At 47.6% G+C, this 14,809-nt stretch overlaps 3 protein-coding genes across 3 annotated transcripts; 2 read left to right on the top strand and 1 right to left on the bottom strand.

The window, feature by feature from the left end:
* Window positions 1-144: 144 nt before the first annotated feature.
* On the top strand, window positions 145-3,745 carry ppoA_0 (Psi-producing oxygenase A; the record flags this gene model as incomplete). The annotated part of the gene is made up of 7 exons (XM_031149806.1): window positions 145-795; window positions 844-1,067; window positions 1,118-1,392; window positions 1,443-2,076; window positions 2,123-3,007; window positions 3,066-3,218; window positions 3,268-3,745. The coding sequence occupies 7 exons, from the start codon at window positions 145-147 to the stop codon at window positions 3,743-3,745; spliced, it is 3,300 nt and encodes a 1,099-aa protein (XP_031005711.1).
* Window positions 3,746-5,686: 1,941 nt separating this feature from the next.
* On the bottom strand, window positions 5,687-11,251 carry lid2 (Lid2 complex component; the record flags this gene model as incomplete). The annotated part of the gene is made up of 6 exons (XM_031149805.1): window positions 5,687-6,704; window positions 6,751-9,419; window positions 9,477-9,652; window positions 9,740-10,624; window positions 10,689-10,737; window positions 10,850-11,251. The coding sequence occupies 6 exons, from the start codon at window positions 11,249-11,251 to the stop codon at window positions 5,687-5,689; spliced, it is 5,199 nt and encodes a 1,732-aa protein (XP_031005712.1).
* Window positions 11,252-12,552: 1,301 nt separating this feature from the next.
* slx1 (Structure-specific endonuclease subunit slx1) lies at window positions 12,553-13,988 on the top strand (the record flags this gene model as incomplete). The annotated part of the gene is made up of 3 exons (XM_031149804.1): window positions 12,553-12,652; window positions 12,718-12,850; window positions 13,016-13,988. The coding sequence occupies 3 exons, from the start codon at window positions 12,553-12,555 to the stop codon at window positions 13,986-13,988; spliced, it is 1,206 nt and encodes a 401-aa protein (XP_031005713.1).
* Between the last annotated feature and the right edge of the window lie 821 nt (window positions 13,989-14,809).

The following is a 14,809-nucleotide window of genomic DNA, read 5'->3' as shown; positions in this document are numbered from 1 at the left end:
TGATAGCCTCCTCTTCAATGCCTTGACTTCAATCGTCACAACTCTCTCCCTCAATTTCATCTTGATTATACCTTGAAACTTGCAACTATTCATTTTAATAGCTTTATTCAACCCCAAATTTTGAATTCTCTATATACTCCCAGCATGGCTTCAAGCCCAAAAGCCCCTGTGGATACCTCCAGCACCGAACCAAAACAATGGCGGAATGAAATAGAATCTGCGTTGAAAGCCGTGAAGCAGGTCATTGGCATATCACTCTCTCCGATTCCCACGCAACGCTATATCCCACTCAATGATGATAACCAGAAGATGACGGGTCTTATACACGACCTCCAAAAACTAGGATTTAAAGATGTCGGGACTCTCCTCTCGCTCTTCAACTCGGAAGTGAAAGGTGTTCAAGACGACAACAAATTCCTACTCGAAAACCTGGTTGGAGTCCTCAGCAAGCTCGACCTTACTTCAAAAGTGTCAAGTCAGCTCACAACTGGCTTTGTCAACAATCTCTGGAATGCGCTCCCCCACTTACCTCCTACATCTTTGGGTTCGAAATACAAGTATCGGGAAGCAGATGGGTCCTATAACAACATCAGAATTCCGGAGCTCGGAGCCGCGAATACCCCATATGCTAGGTCTGCAAAGCCAAAGGTGCTACAAAACATCGCCCTCCCAGATCCTGGTGCGATTTTCGACAGCTTGATGGTCCGTGGAGAAACCTTCGAGACACACCCTAACAAGATCTCCAGCATGCTGTTTTATCTGGCCACAGTCATCATCCACGACATATTTAGAACCGTGAGTATAACAATTTCCAGGTTTTCACCCTCAATTAATAAAATTCAGGATCACAATGATTTCAATAATTCTATGACCAGCAGCTACCTTGATCTCTCTCCGTTGTACGGGAGCAGTCAAGAAGAACAAAACACAGTCCGTTCCTTCAAGGATGGCAAACTGAAGCCAGACTGTTTTTCTGAGAAGAGAATCCTTGGCTTTCCTCCTGGCGTTGGAGTTCTGGTCATAATGTTTAATAGGTTCCATAACTATGTTGTTACCCAGCTTGCACTGTAAGTCAAGATACCAGCCTACCGCTGGTAAACCTGCTGATTCTGGTCAGCATTAACGAAAATGGACGTTTCTCAAAGCCCAAAGAAGATGCGACGAAGGAAATTTGGGCCAAGTACGACAATGATTTATTCCAAACCGGCCGCTTGATTACCTGTGGTTTATACGTCAATTGTATTTTGAAGGATTATGTTAGAACCATTTTGAGCTTGAATCGAACTGGCACGAAGTGGGATTTGGATCCCCGTGCATCAGAAGTAAAGTCTTTATTTAATACTCCTGCAGCGGAAGGGACAGGTAACCAGGTATCTGCGGAGTTCAACTTGAGTAAGCAACTTTTCCTAGATATGGGTTGCTCGTGCTAATACTGTTTTAAGTCTACCGATGGCACTCAGCAGTCTCTCAGAAAGACGACAAATGGACCCAAGACATCTATACGAGAATGTTTCCAGGCAAAAGCCCAGAGGAGGTGACAGTGCCCGAGCTTCTTAGTGCTCTGCGAGTAATGGAAAAGGACATTCCCGAAGACCCTCTCCAACGGCCCTTTGCTGGACTTAACCGAAATGCGGACGGCAGCTTGGATGATGATGCTTTAGTCGAGATTGTCCAGTCTTCAGTTGAGGACGTAGCCGGATCGTTTGGAGCTAACAGAGTCCCTAAAAATCTACGAGCAGTTGAGATTCTCGGCATAATCCAGGCACGGTCATGGAACTTGGCATCTTTGAACGAGTTCCGCGAATTTACTGGACTCACAAAGCACGCGACTTTTGAAGACATCAATCCAGACCCAGAGGTGGCGAAAAAACTACGGAACCTATATGAGCATCCTGACTACGTTGAGTTATACCCTGGTCTTGTGGCAGAGAAAGCAAAACCGCCAATGTCCCCGGGCTCAGGACTTTGTGTCAACTTTACTACTTCGTATGCAATTCTGTCCGATGCCGTATCTCTGGTGCGCGGTGATCGCTTTTATACTCTCGACTACACACCAAAGAATCTCACGAACTGGGGGTAAGCAATTTGGTGCTTGTAAAGCTTTCCTGCTAATATTCTCTAGATTCAACGAAGTCCAGTATGATCTAAATGTTTCCGATGGAGCTGTCTTTCACAAGCTCTTCTTCCGCGCTTTCCCAAATCACTTTAAAGACAATTCAATCTATGCCCATTTTCCGCTGGTCGTTCCGAGCGAAAATCTCGCCATTCTCAAGTCATTGGGCAGAGCCGATAAGTACTCTTGGGATAAGCCGATTCGCGTTCCAGAGCTCATCATTATCAAGTCATACGCTGCAGTGAAACAGATTCTCGATGACAAAACTGACTGGAAAGTTACATGGGGCGAAGCGATCACGTTCCTTACGAGCCAACCCAAAATGAAGAATGGGGTCGACTTTGCCTTGGCTGGTGACAATCCTGCGAACGCTGATTCTAGGAGGCTGATAATAAAGGGACTCCACCCCGACAAGTGGCAAGGCGAGGTCAAAAGGTTCTACGAGGAGACAACAACTAAGCTTCTTAAAACCTACAGTTACAAAGTCCCAGGAGCAACCGCATATCAAGTCGATATCGTCCGAGACGTTGCCAACCTTGTCAACACGAGGTTTGCGGCCTCGGTTTTCAGTCTGCCAATCAAGACCGAGGAACATCCTAGAGGCATCTACACCGAACAGGAGCTATACACAGTTCTCTCGATACTCTTCATTGTTATATTCAACAATGCCGACATTGCCAAGAGCTTCCAGCTCCGAGAAGCCGGGCACATACTAGCCCAGCAGTTGGGAGAATTGATATTGATAAATGCAGAGGCTATTTCAAAGACTGGTATTATTGCGGATCTGCTCGCCAAATTACACGAATCTAGTCCACTAACGGAGTATGGAACACATATGATTCAACGACTGTTGGATACCAACCTATCTGTCAAAGATGTTGTTTGGTCTCATCTGTAAGTGCCCATGCATGTAAACTCTGTATGTAGCGCAGTCTCCTAACATGGCGCGTAGACTTCCGACCGCTGCAGCTATGACGGCCAATCAATCTCAAATCTTCACGCAATCTCTCGATTACTACTTGGGAGACGGAGCACAGTACATTCCTGAGCTGTATAGGTTGTCTAAGGAAAACACAAAGGAAGCCGAGGATAAGATTCTGAGATAGTAAGCTAAGCACCATGCACGATCCTTTCAATATACTGACCTTCGCCAGTTTCATGGAAGGTGCCCGTCTCCGCGCAACTGTCGGTGTATACCGCTCCTACCACCCAACACCCCCCTCGCCCACCCCAGCCATAATCTCAGACGCCGGAACTAAAATCCCCATCCCACCCGGCCGTCGCGTCTTTGCCAACATAGCCCTCGCCTCCCTTGACGCCGCTGCGTTCCCAGACCCCCTCGCCGTCCGTCTCGATCGTCCGCTAGACAGCTATCTGCACTACGGCCTGGGTCCGCACCAATGTGCAGGGATGGACGTGAGTATGGCTGCAATGAATGCTATGTTCAAGACGGTGTTTGGGTTGAGAAATCTGCGGAGGGCGGTGGGTGGGGGATGGTATGGGGAGAGTCAGGGGGAGATGAAGAGGATTGCACATATGGGGCTGGAAGGGGTGGAGGGTTATATGACGCCTGATCAGAGTAGCTATTTTCCATTTCCGACTACGATGAAGGTTCAGTGGGATGCTGAGTAAGTTGCCTGTTTGTCTGTGTTGCAAATAGGATGGGATTGGGATAAATATAGAAGTAGTTTGAGTCGTACTTCGAGTATATGAAATCGGTATAATAGAATGTTTAGAATGTCATTTTGTAAGATTGAACTCCTCTTTTAAGCGTGATGACTTAGCTTTAAGCTAGAACGGCCGAAAAAGGTGTATTTTTGTTTTACTTGTCGTTCAAGAGAAGGAACTTGCATTCGAATTCGCGGTCCAAGTTGGGTTGTAAATACGTCGCACGTGACTATCTATCCTAGCGCGCCGTGCCCCTGAAAACGCATCGCTTGCATGGTAATTCTTCTCGCTTCGCGTTCTTCCACAACTCCCCATTCAACCACCTACCACTATCTCCGCTCTATAGATATCGAAACTCCTACCAACACGCAACACACAATTATCAACCATGCGAAGAACTCTCAACGACAATCTCGAAACCCCAATCGGAATCAACTCTGGTTATCCCAAACACATCGATCTCAAGCATACACAATGCCAATACAACCTTGTTCCCGTGCAAAAGACTGCAATATTTCCTATAGAAAGCAAATGTGCTGCGAGTCCAACCGAAGTGTATAGGTGTGAGTACGGCTATGATGACGATTCGCTGTTTTGAAGCCAGAAAGTCTCCCTGGTAGCATCAGACATTCTGAAAGCTCGGGAAAGCATATTAGGGACTGAGCGGGATGTGTGCGGTACGATTATTGATGGGTTAGAATTAGGCTGTTTTAGCGAATATATTCGGTGGTTGTTGGTAGGGGCTTGGCAGCGCTCTCTTCGAATCAGCCCGGTTGAAGTCATCCGGAGCTCTACGAAGCCGGTTGAGAAGCAGAGTGAGGGTGAACTAAGACAATTGAGATTCCTAGGTATGCAGAGGTTCTGTATGAGTAGCTTTAATTTGCTGTCTACTCTACTACTACTAGCCTACCGACTACTAAACCTGAGCCTTGATGTGGGACAGCATCAAGGCCACAATGACGAACTCCCAAGGGGTATCATAAAATAAAGGCCTCAACTCGATTGAAGTATGTGGAGCCTATATGGGGGTAGCTCACGACGCAAAAGCAATTGGATACGCCGAGCCTGCAATGCTCGACATCTCGAAGAAAATCAATGGTGGAAACCCACGCCGGCTCCACAATTATTTATTCTACAAAGAAACCAACAACACTGAAGGTTGCTTTAGAGATTTCTCTCGTGCGTCAGAAACCCTTCGAGGCTTGGCATAGCCCCTCCCTAATCCTTCCATTCCAAAACAAAAGCCGCAATATACAGGCAAGGGTCACTCTACCAGCCTTTCAATACCATACGAACGATATCAAAGCGTCAACAACAAAATGATATGTCAAAAAGTTTTCCTAGCACAATACCGGAAGACAAGTCCCCTAATTCAGACAAAAGTACTATATTCATATCAGGGATAAGGTATGTTACTATAAATAAATATACATATACATATCACTTACAAGCCAGCCATACAATTCCGAAGCGACGAGTCATCCCGGCCCTTTACTAGCAAAATAAAAGCAAAATAAAACAACCTCACGTCTTCACCAGAAGCATAAACACCAAGCCGGTGGAAAATACATATACTACAAGCTCATTTTTCAACTGCCGTATCTAGCAAGTACACATCTCCTCTCCTCTTCCTCCCTCTTCTGTCCGTTCCATTCTCCTTTTCGCCCCCTTTTCAAGTGCAATATAATGCAATCCAATTCAATGCGATGCGTCATGCAGAAATGAAGTAGAATACATAGGTAGATAAAGCAAAGCAAAACAAAGTAAAGCCAACGCCTCTTTCTGTCCCTCACTACCGAGCGCCACCGCAGATTTCCTGCCCCATAGTAAACGCCGATCATCATCAGGTCCACGTAAATGCAATGATGCAATAACAAATCAACAAGAAAACATGGTTTCATCAGTTCAAGGTCCATCAAAAAACAACTCCATGTCCTCATCGCCAGCATCCCAAGCTCCACCAGTCCCACCTCCCGTACCCGGTCTCTCAATCTTCTTCGCCTTGTCCAAAGCATCGTCCTGATTCGTCATTTCCTCAAACATACGTTCCTCATTCCCAAGTGTGGCAACCTCATCCATGCGTCCAAACCCCGCGGAATCACCAAACATAGCAGCGCGCGGACTGCCTGAGCTAAAACCAGGGGAGCCGTGTAAGAAAGCGTGTGGTGCAAAGGCGGGCGACGTTTGGCTGGATGGCGACATGCTAAGGTGCGGGTCTTGGACCGAGGCGAATCCACCAAAGTGCGAAGGGTGACCGTGCCCATGGTCGCTGCTGACAAGGGTTGGGCCACCCATTGTGTGAGAGGGGAAGGTATGCGAGGTGGGCGTACCGGAGTCGGAGCGGCCAGGTGCGGGTTGGAGTGCTTGAGGGCGGGTAGATGATGAGGGTTCGCTGGATTTGCGCTTTACTTGGTGGGGTTTGATTCGGACGTTTTGAGGGAGCTGCTCTGGATCATCAACTCCGTGTTGCGCCATTAGCTTTTGTAGCTTTGTAGGACGTGGCTTCCTGGTAGACTTCGATGAGTCGAGAACAGGCGGAGGCTCGGGCGCTACTGGTGACCATTTGTGGAGTTCTTGTCGGAAGAAATTGGTCTCATAGGCTAAGAGGATTTCGGCACCCTCAATCTTGCGGAGGTAAAATCGTTGAGTTTCTGATTCGTCGGCAGTGGCCATCACAGGGTTGCAGAAAGGAGCAACATGGGAGCGAAACTCTTGGGCGTTGTCGACAATCTTCGAAAGGATCTCTTCTTCGTCGGGCTGAAATGGGAGGTTTGGGATTTCATCCTGCCATGATTGAAGATCTTCCAGCTTAGGACGAGCGGCATCACGTGGAATTCGAACTCGCCAGTCGCATACAGGACAAGTATACTTTTCATCATCTTTGACCTTGCCTCGAGCGATCTTTAAACATTTGCCGTGGTACCTGATCATGTTAGTGATCTTCATGAGAAATACGTCAGTGCACTTACCATTCGTGACAAAGCTCACATTCAATCATCATACCAGCTTCAATCCTACGACAGATACAGAAGACCTCGCGGAAGCGTGGGTCCTCCCAGCTATGTAGCTTTTGTTCGGACGGACTTGGCTCACGGGAGGCAGGCTCAGCTGGCAGTCTCGGCTTATCCGAATTGATGTCGAAGCAGTCGAGATTCCGCTCAAGCACATACTCCATATGTGACTTCAAGATATGCAACGGTGCATTGGCCTTGCCAAACAACTTCTTGCCTTTTCGCATCCAATCCTCGTGGCGCTTTTGTTCCTTTTCAAGATCTATAGTGCCTTGTGGTTTGCTGTTTAACTCGGCTAGATGCTCCATTGTCTCACGAACTTCCGCATACTTGGGTCGCTTGGTGATATCTTCAGTCCTGCTACGGTCGTACAAGGAGAGAATCTGTCGATGGGCCTCTCGTTGCTTGTTAAGGATCTGGTCGACCTGAGCTAGAGTTTCCGCAGAGACTGGGAGTGCAGCAGCCTGAGCCTGTGCTGAGAGAGATTCAAGTTGGGGATAGTGAATAACTTCAGCGTTGACCAATTCCTTGGCCTTGGTTTCCCACGCAATGCCGGAATTTCTTTGTTCCATGTAGTGACACAGGTGGTCATTATATTCTGGGATGTCGAGTTTGAGACCTTCTTCGATCAAATCAATCGTCTCCTTGAGGCTGAGAAATTGGCCACGGTTCTCGCGACAGCGATCGTTCCACTTCATTTGTTTCACGATCGAATCTAGCTTCTCTATCTCCGGCATGTCGACATTAAAACTCTGCCCTCGCTCAAGCATTTCTTCGAGTTCCTTAGTTTGGCGTAGCGTGATATTTTGTATTGCGATTTTGGCGTCGTGGCGGAATGAGTCGATGGCTTCTGCGCGTTCGCGCAGCTGGGTAATCTCAGGGCAATCGAACCCGATCTTATCAGCTTCCTTAAGCAGTTTCTTGATGTTTTCAACCTTTCGAAATTCACGGTCTCTCTCTTCCAGTTCAGCAGCCTTGCTACCTTTTCTCCAAGCTCTTTCGTTCTTGCGACGGTTTTGCTGCTTCCGAACGATGTAGTTAGTAGCTTCATCCACCCATTCAACACATCTGTCGACGAATGCTTTCAAGCTTGGAAGTGACTTTAGCTCGTAGGGGATGCGCTCTCCCTCGTTAAGAAGGGACTTGAGGGCTTTGAGAGGAGGTGTCGCTTGCTCTTCAAGTATTGCCTCTACCTTCTCCTCCCACTGTTCTGGTAGTCGAGCCTTTTCGACAACCTTCTCATACATAGCTTCGATTGCATCTTCTGTGCGACGATAATGAAGAGTATGGTTGTTTCCAGCGTAACGCTGCTCTTGTGGCATTTGGCAGCATTCAAAATTACCCGCATGAAGTAGACACATGACCTTACCACTAGTGGTGCACTTAAATCTTGAAAGATAAGCGTACGCCTTGCAATGGGTGCATTGATATTCCTCTTCAGGAACATCTTCCTCGTCAATGACAAAGCCGATATGACAACGAGGGCCAGCGCCTTCAATGGCATCGGTAATGACACATGGACCTTCATGTTCTTTGTGCTTATCGAGGAAAACCTTTCGCTGAGCTGTTTCGCGATCTCGAAGACGTTCAAGCGCAGGTGCAAGCCATTTTGCAGTTTGGATTGTGATGACACCATTGGCACTGGCACCTTCGGCGGCAGTCCAGAGTAACTCATCATGCGAGAAGCAGGGCTGTCGCCTGAATTGCTGCAAACGTTCAACGCCTGCATCCCCAAATGGCTCCCAGTCATTGGGCGCGAAGTTAACAGCCTCGTTGAAATTGAACCCGTGATTGAAGCCGGCATGATACGCCTGGGGGAATGTGACCACAAACTGGCCGGCTCTTTGATCTAAGGCGTAGACTCTGACCCCAGCCTTCTTTAACTGCTCGGGCGTCAAAAGGGTTACCAGTTGGAAAAGAAGATCAGGTTGAGTCTCGAACAGTTCGGGAATTGCTTCTCGCATGGCATTCTCGAACTTCTCGGCATCTTCTCCGGGAATACCGTACCACGTCTTCGTTGACCCAAAATGCTGGTAATTGGCTGAATATGCATAATGATCCTCGTTGTGCCAACAGAAAGTCGAGAAGATCATTCCAATATACAACCAAGGAACAGTCATGCCAGAGATGTCAGACTTGATGTGTCGGAAGAGCGACTCCGGATGAAGTGGCGTGATGTTCAGGTTCCAAGGATCCGTCGAATATAGATCACGGGGATTCTTCTCGATCGTGGGGAAACCACTTCCGTGGGTTGTAGAATGAATGTCCGCTCCATATTCGACCTCGACAGTTTCTTCCAGGCTGGCCACAAGTCGCCAGAATTCTCGCTCGATATCGTCCTCCGTAACGGGGCGAGGGCAATTTAGGACAGGGTCGAAAGGCATCTTGTTCTGGAAGTAACCTTCCTTGAAATCTGCTGCCTTTTCTTGGAATTGTTTTAGTGAATAAATTCCGCCTTCTTCGAACCCAAATTGACCATCGCCGACGAGACATCTCGGACAATGCCAATCGTAATCCGGTTTATGTGTGACTCGAGGATCAAGACAATACATATGATAACCGAGATCGCACGACTCGCAGATCAGAATATTTCCCCGATCGTCATTCATTCCACAGTTTTCACACTTCTGATAAAACTCTAAGTCTACATTCGGATCAAATATGGTTGGATTAGATTCGCTTACCTCACCAGGAGCAGACGAACGGTGCTCTCCTGGGATCCTTGGGGGTGTTGGTCGGAATAAGGTCATGTGCGATCCAGCCACAGTCGGTACCGCATCTGCAGGGCAAGCATTAGCCAGATCCCCATCACCAATCACAAGGCGAAGACGGGATGGTGGGAAATGCATAAAATGCATCCCTGCACCCCATCCCATCCATCACCCAAGCTCAAAAATATACTCCTATTGCGACCGCAGAAACCAAAAAACATTAGATTTTGACATACCTTTCTTGAGACGCTTACTACGACGTCCGCCACTTTCACTATCATCCCCTGGAGGTTGGCTGTCTCTTCGCGATCGTGAGTCAAGGCTATCGTGACTGAGCTGTCGTTTCAACAGCGGATTTGACGTAAAACCGTTCACAAGAGGAGCCGAGCTAAGAGCTGAAGGCCTGTACTCGGGAGTATTTTTTGCTGAAGACATTGGGCTGTCGAATGGTGGTCGTCTTGGTGGAGTGAAACTACGTTCTTCTCGCTCCCGCCTGTTAATACTTACTGGTGTGAATGTCGCCTGAGTTGTGTTGACGGGTGTGAAGCCAGCATTGACGGGTGTGAACCCTGAAGAGACGGGATGCGGCTGAGGTGGTGGAGGTGTTGGTGCGGCTGCGGCTGGTGACTCAAGCATAGGGATGTTCTTCATGCCCTTCTCGAACTCATCTTTCATAGAAGCATTGAGCGCATCCGAAGCTCTCATGATTGGAGACTCGCCTCTGAGGCTTGACGGCGTATGCTGGTGCGATTTCTTCATGGGAGAATTTGCGGGAGAAGGCGTCAGAGGACCTCCGTATTCGAATTCCAGCTGTTGATGTACGCCAGGCTTTGCCTGTCGAAGGTATTCCTCGTAGGGGAAAAGCCATCGCTGGTACGAGTTCTTGAGTGACGTTGACAACGATGACATGATCTTCCCACTGTAGCCCAAGTCTCGCCCAATCTCCGCCCACTTCTTGAGTCTGCATACTTTCTCGAAGCCTCCTCTCGTCTCCACAGCTTTCTTAAGTTTATATAAATCGAGAGGCCGTTTGTCGACGCTTGGAAATCGATTGAGGTTGGTTCCATGTTGCCTATGAAATTTGGCCAGTTGATCGAGATATGTGAGGTTCGCACGAGTGCCTGGTAAGATGTGTTAGAGATTTGAAGTGAAGTCCATGGTTACACTGTAATTTCTGGGACTTACTGCCTTCAACCGAGTTCAACTCTTGTTTTCGTGTACGAAAGTGAAACCGCTGCAACAAGTCAATAATCCGCTCGAAGTGAATAATAAGAAGGTTGAGAAAGCGAAGTGCAAAATATATGTTGTAAAGTTGTAATAAGGATTTGTAAGACACGGCCACGTACCTCTGTGTCGATTGCAAAGTCCGGTTTCCACGCATCGGGAGGGATAATCTTGCAGATACCAAATTTTGACGCCTCCGGAGCAATCTTCTTCATATATTCGAATGGATCTTTGAATTCCTCCTCCGTAGGTCTATATGTTGGCGCCTCTTGCAGCCCATGGGGTCGTATCTTTTTTGTCGACTCTCGACTAGCTGTTGCCTGTCCCCTCCTCTCGACACTGGTTAAATCTAGAGGAAGGGAATGCATCGCGCTTAGAGGCAGCGGCGCGGCGGCGGGATTATTCGAGTTGCCATTTCCACTCGGCTTTCCTCGAGTAGACGTCGCATTGCTGTTCGTACCACTTGCGGGCGAGGCTCGCATCGTAATATTCGAAGCCGCCGTTGTCATCGGTACCTGCACCATGTTGACAGTATGGAGTGGGCGACAAAGGATCGAGGGTGTTCGTGTAGACTAGTTAAGTGATCGCAGGTCGTAGGTATCAAATTACAGACATCGAATGAATGGATGGGTGGTAGGATAGTGATATTCCGTCCAGCAGGTCTGTTGGGCGGCACCTTTCCCCTCGTACGTCTACGGCAAGAACGATCAAGTGCATGCGCAGGATGGAAAGAGCTACGGCATATTATTACATTCGCATGCGAGGGGGGGAATCCGGTCGAAGGTCCGGTCCAGAGAGTGTGTGGTCGGTGGTGGTCGGTGGTGGGTGAGAGTCGATTAAGTGGTGTATATCTCGCGGGATGAGCGTTTTCGATATTGGAGGAGACGAAGGGCACTCGTGGCGTGGCTTTCTGCTACGGCATGTTGGTTTAGCAGCAAGCACGAACGAAAGCGGAGCGGATACGCTGTAATGCACGTCACATCCCTGCCCGCCCGAACACATATATAAATCCACGAGACGCCTTGAGATAAATATACAATTAATCTGATTCATGAGAAGAGTTACAAATATTGAATTCTGCTTTAACATTGCACAACATCAATCAATGTCGTGGTAGTGTCCTTCTCCCCACTTCATCATCCTCAGCTTTACTTTTTTTCCAGCTTCAACAAGGCTATATTTTGGCGATTGATACTGCCAGGATATGCTCGGCACCCTAGCAGCCTGAATCAGGCACACACCAGCTAACGAACCAATAAGAGGAGAGGGAGAGAGAAGTGAGGTTCCGCATCCGGATATCGAGGCAGACGTTACCTCGGTCAGCTTCTATAAATGTAAATGTAGGAATTGAAAAGTATTTTAATGTTCTATCTCAAAATAACAATTACCAAGCACTAGAAAGTTTACAAGAATTGTTCCAGGCTCTTCTGAAATATACTTCTATCAATCCGTTCAAGCTATCCTGCAGCGCTAGTGATTTAGGGCTCCATTGAGGTTTCCACAACGGTCCATTTGAACTGGAACGTTTTGCTATCTTAGGGGTCAATTTCTTTAGATACACACAATTTGATGATCCTTTCATCTAATTATTAAGGTAATATATACCGGCAAGCCCCCTGTTCGTCTGATAACAGGCCCCTGCTTCCGCTGTAACCTGTACTAGTACCCTCACTGGAAACGAAAAGCGGCACTCCTTATCACTGACCGGCAATGCACCATCGCGCCTAACACATCGTCAAATAATTTAGTGCCGCTTTATCTTTTTACCCTTGATCGATAAGGAGAACGTCGCCCGTAACATCATCAACAACAACAGAGCCTCAACATGCCCATGGATCGCCCCATCCCAGCTTTTTATTGCTGCTACCTCTTGAGATCTACTGTTCGACACGGTAGTGTATATGTAGGCTCGACTCCAAATCCAGGTGAGCTTCAATACATTTATTCGAAAGCCTGAAGGCGCGTAGAACACTACCAACGCGTTTTATAGTACGGCGGCTGAAGCAGCACAATGGGCTGGCCAAAGGGGGCGCTGTACGAACCTCGAAGAAGACTTTGCGGCCGTGGGAAATGACATGTATAGTTACTGGCTTTCCAAGCCATATTGCCGCTCTGCAGTTCGAGTGAGTCTACCGGTCACGTGTAAACAACACGTGAGACGTCTCACTTCCAGTCTTCCTTGTGTCTTTAGTCGTTGGTAGCTCCTTCTTAGTCTCTTCTCTAAAGAAGGCCACGAAAACTTCCGCCATGATTATACTTGACATATCGCTCGTGCTAACAATTCCTAGATGGGCCTGGCAGAACCCCCATATAACTCTCCATATCGCCCCAGAAGAGCGGCTCCAACGCGCAACACAAAAGAAACGATCAGGCCAGCCAAAGCGACCTCGTCACTCCGTTCCATCCCTCCTCTCAAATCTCCACGTACTCCTTCGATCGCCATCATTTTCACGATGGCCTTTAGAGCTGCGCTTCTTTTCCGCGGATGTTCATAAAGCATGGACCAAATGGACCAAAGTGACAGCTGAGTCAATACGAGATTCTTTACCCGTCATCCAAGATTTCTCGCCTGTGGATCAAGTATCATCCGGGGATGAAAGTGGCAGCAGCCCAAAGAACAAGAAGAGAAAGACGACCCATGGCATAGCTGCATTACCCATTGACTACACCAACCAAAAAACGCACGTTGTAATAGGAAAAGAAATTGTCGAGTTCGAGCGGGAAGGCTCATGTAAAATCTGCAAACGCAATCTCGAGCACGATGCAGGCATCTACACCATATGTCCAAGTCCAGGCTGCGAGTCCGTCACGCATTTGACTTGCTTAAGCAAGCATTTCCTCCGTGGCGACGAAGAGACATTAGTGCCGATAAAAGGCCACTGTCCCAGCTGCAACACAGAGTTAAGATGGGTTGACGTTGTGAAGGAATTAAGCTTACGGATGAGAGGCCAAAAAGAAGTCGAGAAGCTTTTAAAGGTGAAGAGGGCCAGGAAAACAAAAGGTTCAGCATCACAAGTCGCTGTCGAATCTTCAGATGGGGAGGATGATGAAGATGAGATCATGGAAGAATTCGTTCCTGGGACGCAAGGAATGGTTGCCGATTATTGGCGCGCTATTGACGATACAGATGGCTCGGATGCCGAGTCTATTACAAGTAATATTTCCCTCGCAAAGACGACATCGCTACACGCTAGCAAGCCTGGTGCTCTTGGGACGGTCATTGAGGATAGTGATTGGGATGATATGGACGTCTTGGACTAAGAGTTATACCCAAATGCTGTTATAGTTCCTGATATCCCTTCATAATTATCTATCAAAGACAAAGCTTCTCTGGATTAAATAACATTCATCAGATACCTGCATCTTGCGTCACTTCAAACCACAGTCAACACCGGCAATTAGAGCACTCACTATACCCCGAATATTAGACCGCCAAACGTTAATCCCGAGCGCATCACGCTTTTTCTCTCTCCAACATTCCAAACATTCCTTTTCTCCATCTCCAATTGTCGTGAGCTCAGCAATATCGTGAGGGTGTGGAGCAAGCAAGGGTTAGAAAGCAATTCACTTGAAAGGGCGAATGTTTTGTTGCACGTCGCACCCTAAAAACCAAACATCTCTGCAAAAGTACTTTTCAAGGACCCCCGGGATATAACGCGCGAAGTGCACGCAGCAAGATGAGTGAGTCAAACAGAAATTTGGGTTCCAGATGAACCAGTATAGCTAAAAGTTCGACTGCTATAGAAATCGACATCCGGATAAAGGTCTATGCTTCTCTATACTAGCTTAGCTGAAGTCGTGTAAGAATAGTCTTCTGTACTAGGCTAGCATCTATATAAGAGGGTATGTAAGCAGAGTGAAGTAGATAGCTGAATCAGCGATATGATAACTGCTACAGAACTAAGTGGAAGAGGGTAGGATCCTCATAGATACAGCTTATGCTAGCTCGGAGTAGGTAGTGTGACCCGTGATGTCATCCACTTCCCGATCCTCTGCTCCTGACATTCTCTCAGGCTATACTCCTCTCTCGTAACAACGATTCCAAGCCAGCCGGTTTACGGCAATATACTATGTGAAACCAA

Source organism: Lachnellula hyalina, assembly GCF_007821495.1.
Source record: "Lachnellula hyalina strain CBS 185.66 chromosome Unknown contig00059, whole genome shotgun sequence".
NCBI lineage: Eukaryota > Fungi > Ascomycota > Leotiomycetes > Helotiales > Lachnaceae > Lachnellula > Lachnellula hyalina.
The sequence above is the reverse complement of the archived record's forward strand: the minus strand, read 5'-3'. Positions and strand labels throughout refer to the sequence as shown.